General features: G+C 43.7%; 1 protein-coding gene across 1 annotated transcript in view; it reads right to left on the bottom strand.

Moving 5' to 3' along the window:
* Positions 1–19730, bottom strand: part of DDRGK1 (DDRGK domain containing 1) — a 455714-nt gene that overhangs the window by 32715 nt on the left and 403269 nt on the right. The window contains exon 8 of the mRNA XM_053704314.1: positions 14001–14049. Within this exon, the coding sequence (XP_053560289.1) occupies positions 14001–14049 (49 nt within the window). The remainder of the gene's footprint in view (positions 1–14000; positions 14050–19730) is intronic.

The following is a 19730-nucleotide window of genomic DNA, read 5'->3' on the forward strand; positions in this document are numbered from 1 at the left end:
ACTCAAAGAATATAACAAATTCTGATAATCTTTCCCAAATATTAAAGGGAATAAACAAAAACTAAGTCAGTCATCATACCACTTAGTCTGAAGTTAAAAAGTGCAAATTTTATTGAAAAGAGCCTCAATCAGATAGTATAAAAACTCATGAGAAACTCATCACCATGCCTTAAAAAAAAAATAAACTCATCTTAGTTCAGAGAAGACTCTAATGGTTAACTAATAAAAATAACTAGAAAACCACCTGCACAGAAAAAGACATGGACACAATTATAAAGTGGCCACCAGATGGCAGCAAAGCACTATAGATAGGGAGAACAGGAGAAAATCTATATCCTGTTACACTGTATAAATAAAAAACCCATAACATAACAGAAGGGAATATATTTAAACTGCTATAAAGCAGGTGTGCACAGCTAAAATACCTAAAAACAGAATTTATGTTTACCTGATAAATTACTTTCTCCAACGGTGTGTCCGGTCCACGGCGTCATCCTTACTTGTGGGATATTCTCTTCCCCAACAGGAAATGGCAAAGAGCCCAGCAAAGCTGGTCACATGATCCCTCCTAGGCTCCGCCTACCCCAGTCATTCGACCGACGTTAAGGAGGAATATTTGCATAGGAGAAACCATATGGTACCGTGGTGACTGTAGTTAAAGAAAATAAAATATCAGACCTGATTAAAAAAACCAGGGCGGGCCGTGGACCGGACACACCGTTGGAGAAAGTAATTTATCAGGTAAACATAAATTCTGTTTTCTCCAACATAGGTGTGTCCGGTCCACGGCGTCATCCTTACTTGTGGGAACCAATACCAAAGCTTGAGGACACGGATGAAGGGAGGGAGCAAATCAGGTCACCTAAATGGAAGGCACCACGGCTTGCAAAACCTTTCTCCCAAAAATAGCCTCAGAAGAAGCAAAAGTATCAAACTTGTAAAATTTGGTAAAAGTGTGCAGTGAAGACCAAGTCGCTGCCCTACATATCTGATCAACAGAAGCCTCGTTCTTGAAGGCCCATGTGGAAGCCACAGCCCTAGTGGAATGAGCTGTGATTCTTTCGGGAGGCTGCCGTCCGGCAGTCTCGTAAGCCAATCTGATGATGCTTTTAATCCAAAAGGAGAGAGAGGTAGAAGTTGCTTTTTGACCTCTCCTTTTACCGGAGTAAACAACAAACAAGGAAGATGTTTGTCTAAAATCCTTTGTAGCATCTAAATAGAATTTTAGAGCGCGAACAACATCCAAATTGTGCAACAAACGTTCCTTCTTTGAAACTGGTTTCGGACACAGAGAAGGTACGATAATCTCCTGGTTAATGTTTTTGTTAGAAACAACTTTTGGAAGAAAACCAGGTTTAGTACGTAAAACCACCTTATCTGCATGGAACACCAGATAAGGAGGAGAACACTGCAGAGCAGATAATTCTGAAACTCTTCTAGCAGAAGAAATTGCAACTAAAAACAAAACTTTCCAAGATAATAACTTAATATCAACGGAATGTAAGGGTTCAAACGGAACCCCCTGAAGAACTGAAAGAACTAAATTGAGACTCCAAGGAGGAGTCAAAGGTTTGTAAACAGGCTTAATTCTAACCAGAGCCTGAACAAAAGCTTGAACATCTGGCACAACTGCCAGCTTTTTGTGAAGTAACACAGACAAGGCAGAAATCTGTCCCTTCAGGGAACTTGCAGATAATCCTTTTTCTAATCCGTCTTGAAGGAAGGATAAAATCTTAGGAATCTTAACCTTGTCCCAAGGGAATCCTTTAGATTCACACCAACAGATATATTTTTTCCAAATCTTGTGGTAAATCTTTCTAGTTACAGGCTTTCTGGCCTGAACAAGAGTATCAATAACAGAATCTGAGAATCCTCGCTTCGATAGAATCAAGCGTTCAATCTCCAAGCAGTCAGCTGGAGTGAAACCAGATTCGGATGTTCGAACGGACCCTGAACAAGAAGGTCTCGTCTCAAAGGTAGCTTCCAAGGTGGAGCCGATGACATATTCACCAGATCTGCATACCAAGTCCTGCGTGGCCACGCAGGAGCTATCAAGATCACCGACGCCCTCTCCTGATTGATCCTGGCTACCAGCCTGGGGATGAGAGGAAACGGCGGGAACACATAAGCTAGTTTGAAGGTCCAAGGTGCTACTAGTGCATCCACCAGAGCCGCCTTGGGATCCCTGGATCTGGACCCGTAGCAAGGAACTTTGCAGTTCTGACGAGAGGCCATTAGATCCATGTCTGGAATGCCCCACCGCTGGGTGACTTGGGCAAAGATTTCCGGATGGAGTTCCCACTCCCCCGGATGCAATGTCTGACGACTCAGAAAATCCGCTTCCCAATTTTCCACTCCTGGGATGTGGATAGCAGACAGGTGGCAGGAGTGAGACTCCGCCCATAGAATGATTTTGGTCACTTCTTCCATCGCTAGGGAACTCCTTGTTCCCCCCTGATGGTTGATGTACGCAACAGTCGTCATGTTGTCTGATTGAAACCGTATGAACTTGGTCCTCGCTAGCTGAGGCCAAGCCTTGAGAGCATTGAATATCGCTCTCAGCTCCAGAATATTTATCGGTAGAAGAGATTCTTCCCGAGACCAAAGACCCTGAGCTTTCAGGGATCCCCAGACCGCGCCCCAGCCCATCAGACTGGCGTCGGTCGTGACAATGACCCACTCTGGTCTGCGGAACGTCATCCCTTGTGACAGATTGTCCAGGGACAGCCACCAACGGAGTGAGTCTCTGGTCCTCTGATTTACTTGTATCTTCGGAGACAAGTCTGTATAGTCCCCATTCCACTGACTGAGCATGCACAGTTGTAATGGTCTTAGATGAATGCGCGCAAAAGGAACTATGTCCATTGCCGCTACCATCAACCCGATCACTTCCATGCACTGAGCTATGGAAGGAAGAGGAACGGAATGAAGTATCCGACAAGAGTCTAGAAGTTTTGTTTTTCTGGCCTCTGTTAGAAAGATCCTCATTTCTAAGGAGTCTATAATTGTTCCCAAGAAGGGAACCCTTGTTGACGGGGATAGAGAACTCTTTTCCACGTTCACTTTCCAGCCGTGAGATCTGAGAAAGGCCAGGACGATGTCCGTGTGAGCCTTTGCTTGAGGAAGGGACGACGCTTGAATCAGAATGTCGTCCAGGTAAGGTACTACTGCAATGCCCCTTGGTCTTAGCACCGCTAGAAGGGACCCTAGTACCTTTGTGAAAATCCTTGGAGCAGTGGCTAATCCGAAAGGAAGCGCCACGAACTGGTAATGTTTGTCCAGGAATGCGAACCTTAGGAACCGATGATGTTCCTTGTGGATAGGAATATGTAGATACGCATCCTTTAAATCCACCGTGGTCATGAATTGACCTTCCTGGATGGAAGGAAGAATAGTTCGAATGGTTTCCATCTTGAACGATGGAACCTTGAGAAACTTGTTTAAGATCTTGAGATCTAAGATTGGTCTGAACGTTCCCTCTTTTTTGGGAACTACGAACAGATTGGAGTAGAACCCTATCCCTTGTTCTCTTAGTGGAACAGGATGAATCACTCCCATTTTTAACAGGTCTTCTACACAATGTAAGAACGCCTGTCTTTTTATGTGGTCTGAAGACAACTGAGACCTGTGGAACCTCCCCCTTGGGGGAAGTCCCTTGAATTCCAGAAGATAACCCTGGGAGACTATTTCTAGCGCCCAAGGATCCAGAACATCTCTTGCCCAAGCCTGAGCGAAGAGAGAGAGTCTGCCCCCCACCAGATCCGGTCCCGGATCGGGGGCCAATATTTCATGCTGTCTTGGTAGCAGTGGCAGGTTTCTTGGCCTGCTTTCCCTTATTCCAGCCTTGCATTGGTCTCCAAGCTGGCTTGGCTTGAGAAGTATTACCCTCTTGCTTAGAGGACGTAGCACTTTGGGCTGGTCCGTTTTTACGAAAGGGACGAAAATTAGGTCTATTTTTCGCCTTGAAAGGCCGATCCTGAGGAAGGGCGTGGCCCTTACCCCCAGTGATATCAGAGATAATCTCTTTCAAGTCAGGGCCAAACAGCGTTTTCCCCTTGAAAGGAATGTTTAGTAGCTTGTTCTTGGAAGACGCATCAGCCGACCAAGATTTCAACCAAAGCGCTCTGCGCGCCACAATAGCAAACCCAGAATTCTTAGCCGCTAACCTAGCCAATTGCAAAGTGGCGTCTAGGGTGAAAGAATTAGCCAATTTGAGAGCATTGATTCTGTCCATAATCTCCTCATAAGGAGGAGAATCACTATCGAGCGCCTTTATCAGCTCATCAAACCAGAAACATGCGGCTGTAGTGACAGGGACAATGCATGAAATTGGTTGTAGAAGGTAACCCTGCTGAACAAACATCTTTTTAAGCAAACCTTCTAATTTTTTATCCATAGGATCTTTGAAAGCACAACTATCCTCTATGGGTATAGTGGTGCGTTTGTTTAAAGTAGAAACCGCTCCCTCGACCTTGGGGACTGTCTGCCATAAGTCCTTTCTGGGGTCGACCATAGGAAACAATTTTTTAAATATGGGGGGAGGGACGAAAGGAATACCGGGCCTTTCCCATTCTTTATTAACAATGTCCGCCACCCGCTTGGGTATAGGAAAAGCTTCTGGGAGCCCCGGCACCTCTAGGAACTTGTCCATTTTACATAGTTTCTCTGGGATGACCAACTTTTCACAATCATCCAGAGTGGATAATACCTCCTTAAGCAGAATGCGGAGATGTTCCAACTTAAATTTAAATGCAATTACATCAGGTTCAGCCTGTTGAGAAATGTTCCCTGAATCAGTAATTTCTCCCTCAGACAAAACCTCCCTGGCCCCCTCAGATTGGGTTAGGGGCCCTTCAGAGATATTAATATCAGCGTCGTCATGCTCTTCAGTAACTAAAACAGAGCAGCCACGCTTACGCTGACAAGGGTTCATTTTGGCTAAAATGTTTTTGACAGAATTATCCATTACAGCCGTTAATTGTTGCATAGTAAGGAGTATTGGCGCGCTAGATGTACTAGGGGCCTCCTGAGTGGGCAAGACTCGTGTAGACGAAGGAGGGAATGATGCAGTACCATGCTTACTCCCCTCACTTGAGGAATCATCTTGGGCATCATTGTCTGGCTTCCCCACATTCAGAACACAGTCTATCTGGTAGTTCAGACATGTTAAACAGGCATAAACTTGATAATAAAGTACAAAAAACGTTTTAAATTTTAAACTGAACACACTTTATTACTGCAATTGCGAAAAAACATGAAGGAATTGTACAAAATTCACCAAATTTTCACCACAGTGTCTTAAAGCCTTAAAAGTATTGCACACCAAATTTGGAAGCTTTAACCCTTAAAATAACGGAACCGGAGCCGTTTTAACACTTTAACCCCTTTACAGTCCCTGGTATCTGCTTTGCTGAGACCCAACCAAACCCAAAGGGGAATACGATACCAAATGACGCCTTCAGAAAGTCTTTTCTAAGTATCAGAGCTCCTCTCACATGCGACTGCATGCCATGCTTCTCAAAACAAGTGCGCCACACCGGCGCGAAAATGAGGCTCTGCTTATGCTTTGGGAAAGCCCCTAAGAAATAAGGTGTCTAATACAGTGCCTGCCGATATTATAATATCAATATACCCAGATAAAATGATTCCTCAAGGCTAAATATGTGTTGATAATGAATCGATTTAGCCCAGAAAAGTCTACAGTCTTAATAAGCCCTTGTGAAGCCCTTATTTACCATCGTAATAAACATGGCTTACCGGATCCCATAGGGAAAATGACAGCTTCCAGCATTACATCGTCTTGTTAGAATGTGTCATACCTCAAGCAGCAAGAGACTGCACACTGTTCCCCCAACTGAAGTTAATTGCTCTCAACAGTCCTGTGTTGAACAGCCATGGATTTTAGTTACGGTTGCTAAAATCATTTTCCTCATACAAACAGAAATCTTCATCTCTTTTCTGTTTCTGAGTAAATAGTACATACCAGCACTATTTCAAAATAACAAACTCTTGATTGAATAATAAAAACTACAGTTAAACACTAAAAAACTCTAAGCCATCTCCGTGGAGATGTTGCCTGTACAACGGCAAAGAGAATGACTGGGGTAGGCGGAGCCTAGGAGGGATCATGTGACCAGCTTTGCTGGGCTCTTTGCCATTTCCTGTTGGGGAAGAGAATATCCCACAAGTAAGGATGACGCCGTGGACCGGACACACCTATGTTGGAGAAATGACTGTGAAATAAAATATAAGCTGCTAACAAACAGTTATGTACCACACAAAGTATCGCCTACGATACCAGGGGTAACCATAATATAATAAAGATGCCATAAAGCATTCACATGCACAAATAAAACCCATAAAGAAAATGATAAAGGTAAATATACACAAGATGAGAAATCCTCCTCTAAAACTAGCGCATGCAGAATCCAACAATGTAGTCAGCAAAAAGAAAAGGCGCCCAAACAAATCTGAAGGTGGTAAAATTTAACCCCACCGCTATCGATTTAGGGATAACACAGAAGCACAATGAAAATAACCATCAATAGTTTCTCCCAAAGAAGCCCCTTCTGCCTACTGAGAAGGAAAATAGACTAGAGGCGGGGACTCTAACAAGCGGTAATGATATAGTGAGAGAACCGCTACCGGAGCAAAAACATAATTTATGCTTACCTGATAGATTTATTTCTCTTGTAGTGTATCCAGTCCACGGATCATCCATTACTTGTGGGATATTCTCCTTCCCAACAGGAAGTTGCAAGAGGATCACCCACAGCAGAGCTGCTATATAGCTCCTCCCCTAACTGTCATATCCAGTCATTCGACCGAAAACAAACAGAGAAAGGAGAAACCATAGGGTGCAGTGGTGACTGTAGTTTAATTAAAATTTAGACCTGCCTTAAAAGGACAGGGTGGGCCGTGGACTGGATACACTACAAGAGAAATAAATTTATCAGGTAAGCATAAATTATGTTTTCTCTTGTTAAGTGTATCCAGTCCACGGATCATCCATTACTTATGGGATACCAATACCAAAGCTAAAGTACACGGATGATGGGAGGGACAAGGCAGGATTAAGCGGAAGGAACCACTGCCTGTAGAACCTTTCTCCCAAACACAGCCTCCGAAGAAGCAAAAGTATCAAATTTGTAAAATTTTGAAAAAGTGTGAAGCGAAGACCAAGTCGCAGCCTTGCAAATCTGTTCAACAGAGGCCTCATTTTTGAAGGCCCAGGTGGAAGCCGCAGCTCTAGTAGAATGAGCTGTAATCCTTTCAGGGGGCTGCTGTCCAGCAGTCTCATAGGCTAGGCGTATTACGCTCCGAAGCCAAAAGGAAAGAGAGGTTGCCGAAGCTTTTTGACCTCTCCTCTGTCCAGAGTAAACGACAAACAGGGAAGATGTTTGACGAAAATCCTTAGTAGCTTGTAAGTAAAACTTCAAGGCACGGACTACGTCCAGATTATGTAAAAGACGTTCCTTTTTTGAAGAAGGATTAGGGCACAACGATGGAACAACAATCTCTTGATTGATATTCTTGTTAGAAACCACCTTAGGTAAAAACCCAGGTTTGGTACGCAGAACTACCTTATCTGCATGAAAAATCAGATAAGGAGAATCACATTGTAAGGCAGATAGCTCAGAGACTCTCCGAGCCGAGGAAATAGACATCAAAAACAGAACTTTCCAAGATAAAAGTTTAATATCAATGGAATGAAGGGGTTCAAACGGAACTCCTTGAAGAACCTTAAGAACCAAGTTTAAGCTCCACGGGGGAGCAACAGGTTTAAACACAGGCTTAATTCTAACCAAAGCCTGGCAAAATGCCTGGACGTCTGGAACCTCTGCCAGACGCTTGTGCAAAAGAATATACAGAGCAGAAAGCTGTCCCTTTAAGGAACTAGCTGATAATCCTTTGTCCAAGCCCTCTTGGAGAAAAGACAATATTCTAGGAATCCTAACCTTACTCCATGAGTAATTCTTGGATTCACACCAATAAAGATATTTACTCCATATCTTGTGGTAGATTTTCCTGGTAACAGGCTTTCGTGCCTGTATTAAAGTATCAATGACTGACTCGGAGAAGCCACGCTTTGATAGAATCAAGCGTTCAATCTCCATGCAGTCAGTCTCAGAGAAATTAGATTTGTATGATTGAAAGGACCTTGTATCAGAAGGTCCTGTCTTAGAGGCAGAGTCCATGGTGGAAAGGATGACATGTCCACTAGGTCTGCATACCAAGTCCTGCGTGGCCACGCAGGTGTTATCAGAATCACCGATGCTCTCTCCTGTTTGATTTTGGCAATCAGTCGAGGGAGCAGAGGAAACGGTGGAAACACATAAGCCAGGTTGAAGAATCAAGGCGCTGCTAGATCATCTATCAGCGTCGCTTCTGGGTCCCTGGACCTGGATCCGTAACAAGGAAGCTTGGCGTTCTGGCGAGACGCCATGAGATCCAACTCTGGTTTGCCCCAACGATGAATCAACTGAGCAAACACCTCCGGATGGAGTTCCCACTCCCCCGGATGGAAAGTCTGACGACTTAGAAAATCCGCCTCCCAGTTCTCCACGCCTGGGATATGGATTGCTGACAGGTGGCAAGAGTGGTACTCTACCCAGCGAATTATTTTTGAGACTTCTAACATCGCTAGGGAACTCCTGGTTCCCCCTTGATGGTTGATGTAAGCCACAGTCGTGATGTTGTCCGACTGAAATCTGATGAACCGCAGTGTTGCTAACTGAGGCCAAGCCAGAAGAGCATTGAATATCGCTCTTAACTCCAGAATATTTATTGGAAGGAGTTTCTCCTCCTGAGTCCACGATCCCTGTGCCTTCAGGGAATTCCAGACTGCACCCCAACCTAGAAGGCTGGCATCTGTTGTTACAATTGTCCAATCTGGCCTGCGAAAGGTCATACCCTTGGACAGGTGTACCCGAGACAACCACCAGAGAAGAGAATCTCTGGTCTCTTGATCCAGATTTAGCAGAGGGGACAAATCTGTGTAATCCCCATTCCACTGACTCAGCATGCATAATTGCAGCGGTCTGAGATGAAGGCGCGCAAATGGCACTATGTCCATTGCCGCTACCATTAAGCCAATTACCTCCATACACTGAGCTACCGAAGGGCGCGGAATGTAGTGAAGAACACGGCAAGCATTTAGAAGTTTTGATAACCTGGACTCCGTCAGGTAAATTTTCATTTCTACAGAATCTATAAGAGTCCCTAAGAAGGAGACTCTTGTGAGTGGGGATAGAGAACTCTTTTCCTCGTTCACTTTCCACCCGTGCGACCTCAAAAATGCCAGAACTATCTCTGTATGAGACTTGGCAATTTGAAAGCTTGACGCCTGTATCAGGATGTCGTCTAGATACGGAGCCACCGCTATGCCTCGCGGTCTTAGAACCGCCAGAAGTGAGCCCAGAACCTTTGTAAAGATTCTCGGGGCTGTAGCCAACCCGAAGGGAAGAGCTACAAATTGGTAATGCCTGTCTAGAAAGGCAAACCTTAGAAACCGATGATGATCTTTGTGAATCGGTATGTGAAGGTAGGCATCCTTTAAGTCCACTGTGGTCATGTACTGACCTTCTTGGATCATGGGTAGGATGGTCCGAATAGTTTCCATTTTGAAAGATGGAACTCTGAGGAATTTGTTTAAGATCTTTAGATCCAAAATTGGTCTTAAGGTTCCCTCTTTTTTGGGAACCACAAACAGATTCGAATAAAAACCCTGTCCTTGTTCCGTCCGCGGAACTGGATGGATCACTCCCATAACTAGGAGGTCTTGCACACAGCGTAGGAATGCCTCTTTCTTTATCTGATTTGCAGATAGCCTTGAAAGATGAAATCTCCCTTGTGGAGGGGAAGCTTTGAAGTCCAGAAGATATACCTGAGATATGATCTCCAACGCCCAGGGATCCTGAACATCTCTTGCCCACGCCTGGGCGAAGAGAGAAAGTCTGCCCCCTACTAGATCCGTCGCCGGATAGGGGGCCGTTCCTTCATGCTGTCTTAGAGGCAGCAGCAGGCTTTCTGGCCTGCTTGCCTTTGTTCCAGGACTGGTAAGGTTTCCAGGCCTGCTTAGATTGAGCAAAAGTTCCCTCTTGTTTTGAAGCGGAGGAAGTTGATGCTGCAACTGCCTTGAAATTTCGAAAGGCACGAAAATTAGACTGTTTGGCCTTTGCTTTGGCCCTGTCCTGAGGAAGGGTGTGACCCTTACCTCCAGTAATGTCAGCAATAATTTCCTTCAAACCAGGCCCGAATAAGGTCTGCCCCTTGAAAGGAATGTTGAGTAATTTAGACTTCGAAGTCACGTCAGCTGACCAGGATTTAAGCCATAGCGCCCTACGTGCTTGGATGGCGAATCCGGAATTCTTAGCCGTTAGTTTAGTCAAATGAACAATGGCATCAGAAACAAATGAGTTAGCTAGCTTAAGTGTTCTAAGCTTGTCAATAATTTCAGTCAATGGAGCTGTATGGATGGCCTCTTCCAGGGCCTCAAACCAGAATGCCGCCGCGGCCGTGACAGGCACAATGCATGCAAGGGGCTGTAAAATAAAACCTTGTTGAATAAACATTTTCTTAAGGTAACCCTCAAATTTTTTATCCATTGGATCTGAAAAAGCACAACTGTCCTCAACCGGGATAGTAGTACGCTTTGCTAAAGTAGAAACTGCTCCCTCCACCTTAGGGACCCGTCTGCCATAAGTCCCGTGTAGTGGTGTCTAATGGAAACATTTTTCTAAATATAGGAGGTGGGGAAAAAGGCACACCCGGTCTATCCCACTCCTTGCTAATAATTTCTGTAAGCCTTTTAGGTATTGGAAAAACATCAGTACTCACCGGCACTGCATAGTATTTATCCAGCCTACACAATTTCTCTTGTACTGCAACTGTGTTACAGTCATTCAGAGCAGCTAATACCTCCCCAAGCAACACACGGAGGTTCTCAAGCTTAAATTTAAAATTAGAAATCTCTGAATCAGGTTTCCCCGAATCAGAGATGTCACCCACAGACTGAAGCTCTCCGTCCTCATGATCTGCATATTGTGACGCAGTATCAGACATGGCCCTTACAGCATCTGCGCGCTCTGTATTTCTCCTAACCCCAGAGCAATCGCGCTTGCCTCTTAATTCAAGCAACCTGGATAATACCTCTGACAGGGTATTATTCATGATTGCAGCCATGTCCTGCAAGGTAATCGCTATGGGCGTCCCTGATGTAATTGGCGCCATATTAGCGTGCATCCCCTGAGCGGGAGGCGAAGGGTCTGATACGTGGGGAGAGTTAGTCGACATAACTTCCCCCTCGTCAGAATCTTCTGGTGATATTTCTTTTATAGTTAAAGACTGATCTTTACTGTTTAAGGTGAAATCAATACATTTAGTACACATTCTCCTATGGGGCTCCACCATGGCTTTCAAACATAATGAACAAGTAGTTTCCTCTGTGTCAGACATGTTTAAACAGACTAGCAATGAGACTAGCAAGCTTGGAAAACACTTTAAACAAGTTTACAAGTGATATAAAAAACGTTACTGCACCTTTAAGAAACACAAATTTTGTCAAAATTTGAAATAACAGTGAAAAAAGGCAGTTACGCTAACGAAATTTTTACAGTGTATGTAACAAGTTAGCAGAGCATTGCAGCCACTTGCAAACGGATGATTAACCCCTTAATACCCAAAACTGAATAATAAAAGACAAAAACATTTTTTCAAACAGTCACAAAAACTGCCACAGCTCTACTGTGGCTTTTTACCTCCCTCAAAAACGAATTTGAAGCCTTTTGAGCCCTCCAGAGATGTCCTGGATCATGCAGGAAGAAGCTGGATGTCTGTGTCTGTAATTTCTGCAGTGCAAAAAAACGCTAAAATAGGCCCCTCCCACTCATATTACAACAGTGGAAAGCCTAAGGAAACTGTTTCTAGGCAAAATTCAAGCCAGCCATGTGGAAAAAAACTAGGCCCCAATAAGTTTTATCACCAAATACATATAAAAACGATTAAACATGTCAGCAAACGTTTTATATTACATTTTTATCAGAGTATGTCTCTCTATTAATAAGCCTGATACCAGTCGCTATCACTGCATTTAAGGCTTTACTTACATTAGTTCTGTATCAGCAGCATTTTCTAGCAAATTCCATCCCTAGAAAAATATTAACTGCACATACCTTATTGCAGGAAAACCTGCACACCATTGCCTCTCTGAAGTTACCTCACTCCTCAGAATATGTGAGAACAGCCATGGATCTTAGTTACTTCTGCTAAGATCATAGAAAACGCAGGCAGAGTCTTCTTCTAAATACTGCCTGAGATAAAGAGTACACTCCGGTACCATTTAAAAATAACAAACTTTTGAATAAACTAAGTATAAAACACCCCACTCCTCTTACGACCTCCATTTTGGTTGAGGCTTGCAAGAGAATGACTGGATATGACAGTTAGGGGAGGAGCTATATAGCAGCTCTGCTGTGGGTGATCCTCTTGCAACTTCCTGTTGGGAAGGAGAATATCCCACAAGTAATGGATGATCCGTGGACTGGATACACTTAACAAGAGAAAAGCACAAATTAATGGCGTAAACCCGGAACTGTAGAGTGTGTTCAGTCCCCACACCTAAACCGCTACCTAATACCCACTCTAACTAGAACTAGTGGGAAATACTGCGGTGAAGACTCCCTAGTAAAAACTACGGAGCGTCCTCCAGCTGCCATCTTTATAAAAAAGTCTGTGTAAAAAGTTATACTCAACTGCTCAAAAAAATAATAATAAAGAAATGAACAGCAGCCAATCAGCATCAACAGTGCTGAGGTCATGAACTCTTTTACTGTGATTTCATGAGATTTGACTTAGCTCTCATGAGATTTCATTGTAAACCTCCTTAAAGGGACAGTCTAGTCAAAATTAAACTTTCATGATTCAGATAGGGCATGCAATTTTAAACAACTTTCCAATTTACTTCTATTATCTAATTTGCTCAATTCTTTAAATATCCTTTGTTGAAGAAATAGCAATGCACATGTGTGAGCCAATCACACAAGGCCTCTAGGCGCAGCAACCAATCAGCAGCTACTGAGCATATCTAGATATGCTTTTCAACAAGTGATATCAAGAGAATGAAGCAAATTAGATAATAGAAGTACAATAGAAAGTTGTTAAAAATTACATGCTCTTTCTAAATCACGAAAGAAAAAAATTGGTTTTCATGTCCCTTTAAGCTGAATAGGGAAATAAGATGAGAGTGCATGTAAGCTCGCTCCTTCCGCTGTCCCGGGACAGACATACTGATTTGTTGCTTAGAAGTCCTTTACAATGGGATGTGTCTACTGAGAAACCTTTGAGGTAAACTATCTTTCTTTTTTACATAGAGATGTTCAGGTGATATTTTCTAGTCAGCTTTTTACAGCTATACTGCATCACTTTCAAGTGTTTAAACATTTGGGTATTATGGCCCTTTAACTCAAATCCACCCTTTATGCTTCTTTTTAAAATCTAGCTAGAATTTAATTTCCCTTTAAAGAAAAAATCTGTAATATCAGGTCCCCCTTTATTTTTAATTACATTTTCCAAAACAATATAGTCATAAAACATTAAAAACTGAGTGTCATTATTATGTAAAGTGATGGTGAATCCTAGCGTTTGTGAAACGCTAGGATTCACCAGTGGAACAAATAAAGAGGACTTAAATTCATGAAGTATAAAATACTTAATGCTGAAAGCTCCTTTATTTGTTTGCAACATTCGCGGCACTGAGTCGCTCAGGCAGCCCACGGCAGAACGCTATTTTGCTGAGAGGTGGCGTTTCTACCTCTTAGCCAATAGCCGCGCGGGAAAATCCGGCTTGGCGCCGTCTGTGAAACGCTAGGATTTACCATAACTTTAACATGCATCGATCTGTTTTAGAATTCCTTTGTAGAGATCAGACATGTATTTATGTCCTCTCTTATAATGTCTTTTGTGCATCAGAGGTTATCAGTGCTGGGTCAGGTTATACTCACCTGTTATAGAGCCATCAGCCAGCAAGTCCTGTATCCTGTTAATAGCATCCTGTAGGCAAACAGTAAAAAACAGTAAGTATATATGTATAAGACAATATACAGTAAGTATATACGTATTAGACAATATATAGTAAGTATATACGTATAAGACAATATATAGTCAGTATATATGTATAGGACAATATATAGTAAGTATATATGTATTAGACAATATATAGTGAGTATATATGTATAAGACAATATATAGTGAGTATATATGTATAAGACAATATATAGTGAGTATATACTGTATGTATTAGACAATATATAGTAAGTATATACGAATAAGACAATATATAGTGAGCAGTGATGTGCAGTCACTAGAGGCAGTGCTTCACCTCTCATATGGGCAAAAATATATTTTTTTTTATTGGCTTTAAAAAAAAAATTGTATTTTTTTTCCCCAGCATTTTTTTTTCTCACAGCTATATGTTGTGCAATGAAGAGGCACAAGCAGGTCTGCCCACCATTACACAACATTCTGCGCCACCTACTGGATGCAAGTGGTTAAGATCATTGCATGGCCCATTAACTGTTTATTTGAGGCAGTCCTATTTGGGCTGAACCAATCCAGCGAGAGGCATTAGTAAGTGGAACATAGGGTTGGGGCTGGATGTTAAATCATAAAACAAAACAAAAAACGGAAAAAAAACAACTTTCATATATTTTGTTGCTGTCCTGTGAACCTGCTAGCTTTGCTAAAGTGAAAAAGAGAGTTCTGTTCTTCCCCTCTAAGTGCAGTGGAATATGCCACTGTCACTTCCTGAATCCTTACAGAGTAGGAAGAGAGAGGCACAGAGAACACTGTTTCAGCCACATCTTATTGAAGTAAGATTTTACTAAAAAACAGAATTTATGCTTACCTGATAAATTACTTTCTCCAACGGTGTGTCCGGTCCACGGCGTCATCCTTACTTGTGGGATATTCTCTTCCCCAACAGGAAATGGCAAAGAGTCCCAGCAAAGCTGGTCACATGATCCCTCCTAGGCTCCGCCCACCCCAGTCATTCGACCGACGGACAGGAGGAAATATATATAGGAGAAACCATATGATACCGTGGTGACTGTAGTTAGAGAAAATAATTAATCAGACCTGATTAAAAAACCAGGGCGGGCCGTGGACCGGACACACCGTTGGAGAAAGTAATTTATCAGGTAAGCATAAATTCTGTTTTCTCCAACATTGGTGTGTCCGGTCCACGGCGTCATCCTTACTTGTGGGAACCAATACCAAAGCTTTAGGACACGGATGAAGGGAGGGAGCAAATCAGGTCACCTAAACGGAAGGAACCACAGCTTGCAAAACCTTTCTCCCAAAAATAGCCTCCGAAGAAGCAAAAGTATAAAATTTGTAAAATTTGGCAAAAGTGTGCAGTGAAGACCAAGTCGCTGCCTTACATATCTGGTCAACAGAAGCCTCGTTCTTGAAGGCCCATGTGGAAGCCACAGCCCTAGTGGAGTGAGCTGCGATTCTTTCAGGAGGCTGCCGTCCGTGAGATGTCCGTATGAGCCTTTGCCTTTGACAGGGACGACGCTTGTATTAGAATGTCGTCCAAGTAAGGTACTACTGCAATGCCCCTTGGTCTTAGAACCGCTAGAAGGGACCCTAGCACCTTTGTGAAAATCCTTGGAGCAGTGGCTAATCTGAATGGAAGAGCCACAAACTGGTAATGTTTGTCCAGAAAAGCGAACCTTAGGAACTGATGATGTTCCTTGTGGATAGGGATATGTAGGTACGCATGCTTTAGATCCACGGTAGTCATAAATTGACTTTCCTGGATGGTGGGTAGAATCGTTCGAATAGTTTCCATTTTGAACGATGGTACCCTGAGAAATTTGTTTAGGATCTTCAAATCCAAAATTGGTCTGAACGTTCCCTCTTTCTTGGGAACTACGAACAGATTGGAATAAAATCCCATTCCTTGTTCCTTTATTGGAACTGGGTGTATCACTCCCATCTTTAACAGGTCTTCTACACAATGTAAGAAATCCTGTCTCTTTATTTGGTTTGAGGATAAGTGAGACTTGTGGAACCTTCCCCTTGGGGGTAGTTCCTTGAATTCCAGGAGATAACCTTGAGAAACTATTTCTAGCGCCCAAGGATCCTGAACATCTCTTGCCCAAGCCTGAGCAAAGAGAGAGAGTCTGCCCCCCACCAGATCCGGTCCCGGATCGGGGGCTACTCCTTCATGCTGTCTTGTTAGCAGTGGCAGGCTTCTTGGCCTGCTTATCCTTGTTCCAGCCCTGCATTGGTTTCCAGGCTGGTTTGGGTTGTGAGGCATTACCCTCTTGCTTAGAGGATGCAGAATTAGAGGCTGGTCCATTTCTGCGAAAGGGACGAAAAACAGAATTTATGTTTACCTGATAAATTACTTTCTCCAACGGTGTGTCCGGTCCACGGCGTCATCCTTACTTGTGGGATATTCTCTTCCCCAACAGGAAATGGCAAAGAGCCCAGCAAAGCTGGTCACATGATCCCTCCTAGGCTCCGCCTACCCCAGTCATTCGACCGACGTTAAGGAGGAATATTTGCATAGGAGAAACCATATGGTACCGTGGTGACTGTAGTTAAAAAAAAAAATTATCAGACCTGATTAAAAAAACCAGGGCGGGCCGTGGACCGGACACACCGTTGGAGAAAGTAATTTATCAGGTAAACATAAATTCTGTTTTCTCCAACATAGGTGTGTCCGGTCCACGGCGTCATCCTTACTTGTGGGAACCAATACCAAAGCTTTAGGACACGGATGAAGGGAGGGAGCAAATCAGGTCACCTAAATGGAAGGCACCACGGTTTGCAAAACCTTTCTCCCAAAAATAGCCTCAGAAGAAGCAAAAGTATCAAACTTGTAAAATTTGGTAAAAGTGTGCAGTGAAGACCAAGTCGCTGCCCTACATATCTGATCAACAGAAGCCTCGTTCTTGAAGGCCCATGTGGAAGCCACAGCCCTAGTGGAATGAGCTGTGATTCTTTCGGGAGGTTGCCGTCCGGCAGTCTCGTAAGCCAATCTGATGATGCTTTTAATCCAAAAAGAGAGAGAGGTAGAAGTTGCTTTTTGACCTCTCCTTTTACCGGAATAAACAACAAACAAGGAAGATGTTTGTCTAAAATCCTTTGTAGCATCTAAATAGAATTTTAGAGCGCGAACAACATCCAAATTGTGCAACAAACGTTCCTTCTTTGAAACTGGTTTCGGACACAGAGAAGGTACGATAATCTCCTGGTTAATGTTTTTGTTAGAAACAACTTTTGGAAGAAAACCAGGTTTAGTACGTAAAACCACCTTATCTGCATGGAACACCAGATAAGGAGGAGAACACTGCAGAGCAGATAATTCTGAAACTCTTCTAGCAGAAGAAATTGCAACTAAAAACAAAACTTTCCAAGATAATAACTTAATATCAACGGAATGTAAGGGTTCAAACGGAACCCCCTGAAGAACTGAAAGAACTAAATTGAGACTCCAAGGAGGAGTCAAAGGTTTGTAAACAGGCTTAATTCTAACCAGAGCCTGAACAAAGGCTTGAACATCTGGCACAGCTGCCAGCTTTTTGTGAAGTAACACAGACAAGGCAGAAATCTGTCCCTTCAGGGAACTTGCAGATAATCCTTTTTCCAATCCTTCTTGAAGGAAGGATAGAATCTTAGGAATCTTAACCTTGTCCCAAGGGAATCCTTTAGATTCACACCAACAGATATATTTTTTCCAAATTTTGTGGTAAATCTTTCTAGTTACAGGCTTTCTGGCCTGAACAAGAGTATCGATAACAGAATCTGAGAACCCTCGCTTCGATAAGATCAAGCGTTCAATCTCCAAGCAGTCAGCTGGAGTGAAACCAGGTTCGGATGTTCGAACGGACCCTGAACAAGAAGGTCTCGTCTCAAAGGTAGCTTCCAAGGTGGAGCCGATGACATATTCACCAGATCTGCATACCAAGTCCTGCGTGGCCACGCAGGAGCTATCAAGATCACCGACGCCCTCTCCTGATTGATCCTGGCTACCAGCCTGGGGATGAGAGGAAACGGCGGGAACACATAAGCTAGTTTGAAGGTCCAAGGTGCTACTAGTGCATCCACTAGAGCCGCCTTGGGATCCCTGGATCTGGACCCGTAGCAAGGAACTTTGAAGTTCTGACGAGAGGCCATCAGATCCATGTCTGGAATGCCCCACAGCTGAGTGACTTGGGCAAAGATTTCCGGATGGAGTTCCCACTCCCCCGGATGCAATGTCTGACGACTCAGAAAATCCGCTTCCCAATTTTCCACTCCTGGGATGTGGATAGCGGACAGGTGGCAGGAGTGAGACTCCGCCCATAGAATGATTTTGGTCACTTCTTCCATCGCTAGGGAACTCCTTGTTCCCCCCTGATGGTTGATGTACGCAACAGTTGTCATGTTGTCTGATTGAAACCGTATGAACTTGGCCCTCGCTAGCTGAGGCCAAGCCTTGAGAGCATTGAATATCGCTCTCAGTTCCAGAATATTTATCGGTAGAAGAGATTCTTCCCGAGACCAAAGACCCTGAGCTTTCAGGGATCCCCAGACCGCGCCCCAGCCCATCAGACTGGCGTCGGTCGTGACAATGACCCACTCTGGTCTGCGGAATGTGATCCCTTGTGACAGGTTGTCCAGGGACAGCCACCAACGGAGTGAGTCTCTGGTCCTCTGATTTACTTGTATCTTCGGAGACAAGTCTGTATAATCCCCATTCCACTGACTGAGCATGCACAGTTGTAATGGTCTTAGATGAATGCGCGCAAAAGGAACTATGTCCATTGCCGCTACCATCAACCCGATCACTTCCATGCACTGAGCTATGGAAGGAAGAGGAACGGAATGAAGTATCCGACAAGAGTCTAGAAGCTTTGTTTTTCTGGCCTCTGTCAGAAATATCCTCATTTCTAAGGAGTCTATTATTGTTCCCAAGAAGGGAACCCTTGTTGACGGAGATAGAGAACTCTTTTCCACGTTCACTTTCCATCCGTGAGATCTGAGAAAGGCCAGGACTATGTCCGTGTGAGCCTTTGCTTGAGGAAGGGACGACGCTTGAATCAGAATGTCGTCCAAGTAAGGTACTACAGCAATGCCCCTTGGTCTTAGCACAGCTAGAAGGGACCCTAGTACCTTTGTGAAAATCCTTGGAGCAGTGGCTAATCCGAAAGGAAGCGCCACGAACTGGTAATGCTTGTCCAGGAATGCGAACCTTAGGAACCGATGATGTTCCTTGTGGATAGGAATATGTAGATACGCATCCTTTAAATCCACCGTGGTCATGAATTGACCTTCCTGGATGGAAGGAAGAATAGTTCGAATGGTTTCCATCTTGAACGATGGAACCTTGAGAAACTTGTTTAAGATCTTGAGATCTAAGATTGGTCTGAACGTTCCCTCTTTTTTGGGAACTATGAACAGATTGGAGTAGAACCCCATCCCTTGTTCTCTTAATGGAACAGGATGAATCACTCCCATTTTTAACAGGTCTTCTACACAACGTAAGAATGCCTGTCTTTTTATGTGGTCTGAAGACAACTGAGACCTGTGGAACCTCCCCCTTGGGGGAAGCCCCTTGAATTCCAGAAGATAACCTTGGGAGACTATTTCTAGCGCCCAAGGATCCAGAACATCTCTTGCCCAAGCCTGAGCGAAGAGAGAGAGTCTGCCCCCCACCAGATCCGGTCCCGGATCGGGGG

Source organism: Bombina bombina, chromosome 2, assembly GCF_027579735.1.
Source record: "Bombina bombina isolate aBomBom1 chromosome 2, aBomBom1.pri, whole genome shotgun sequence".
NCBI lineage: Eukaryota > Metazoa > Chordata > Amphibia > Anura > Bombinatoridae > Bombina > Bombina bombina.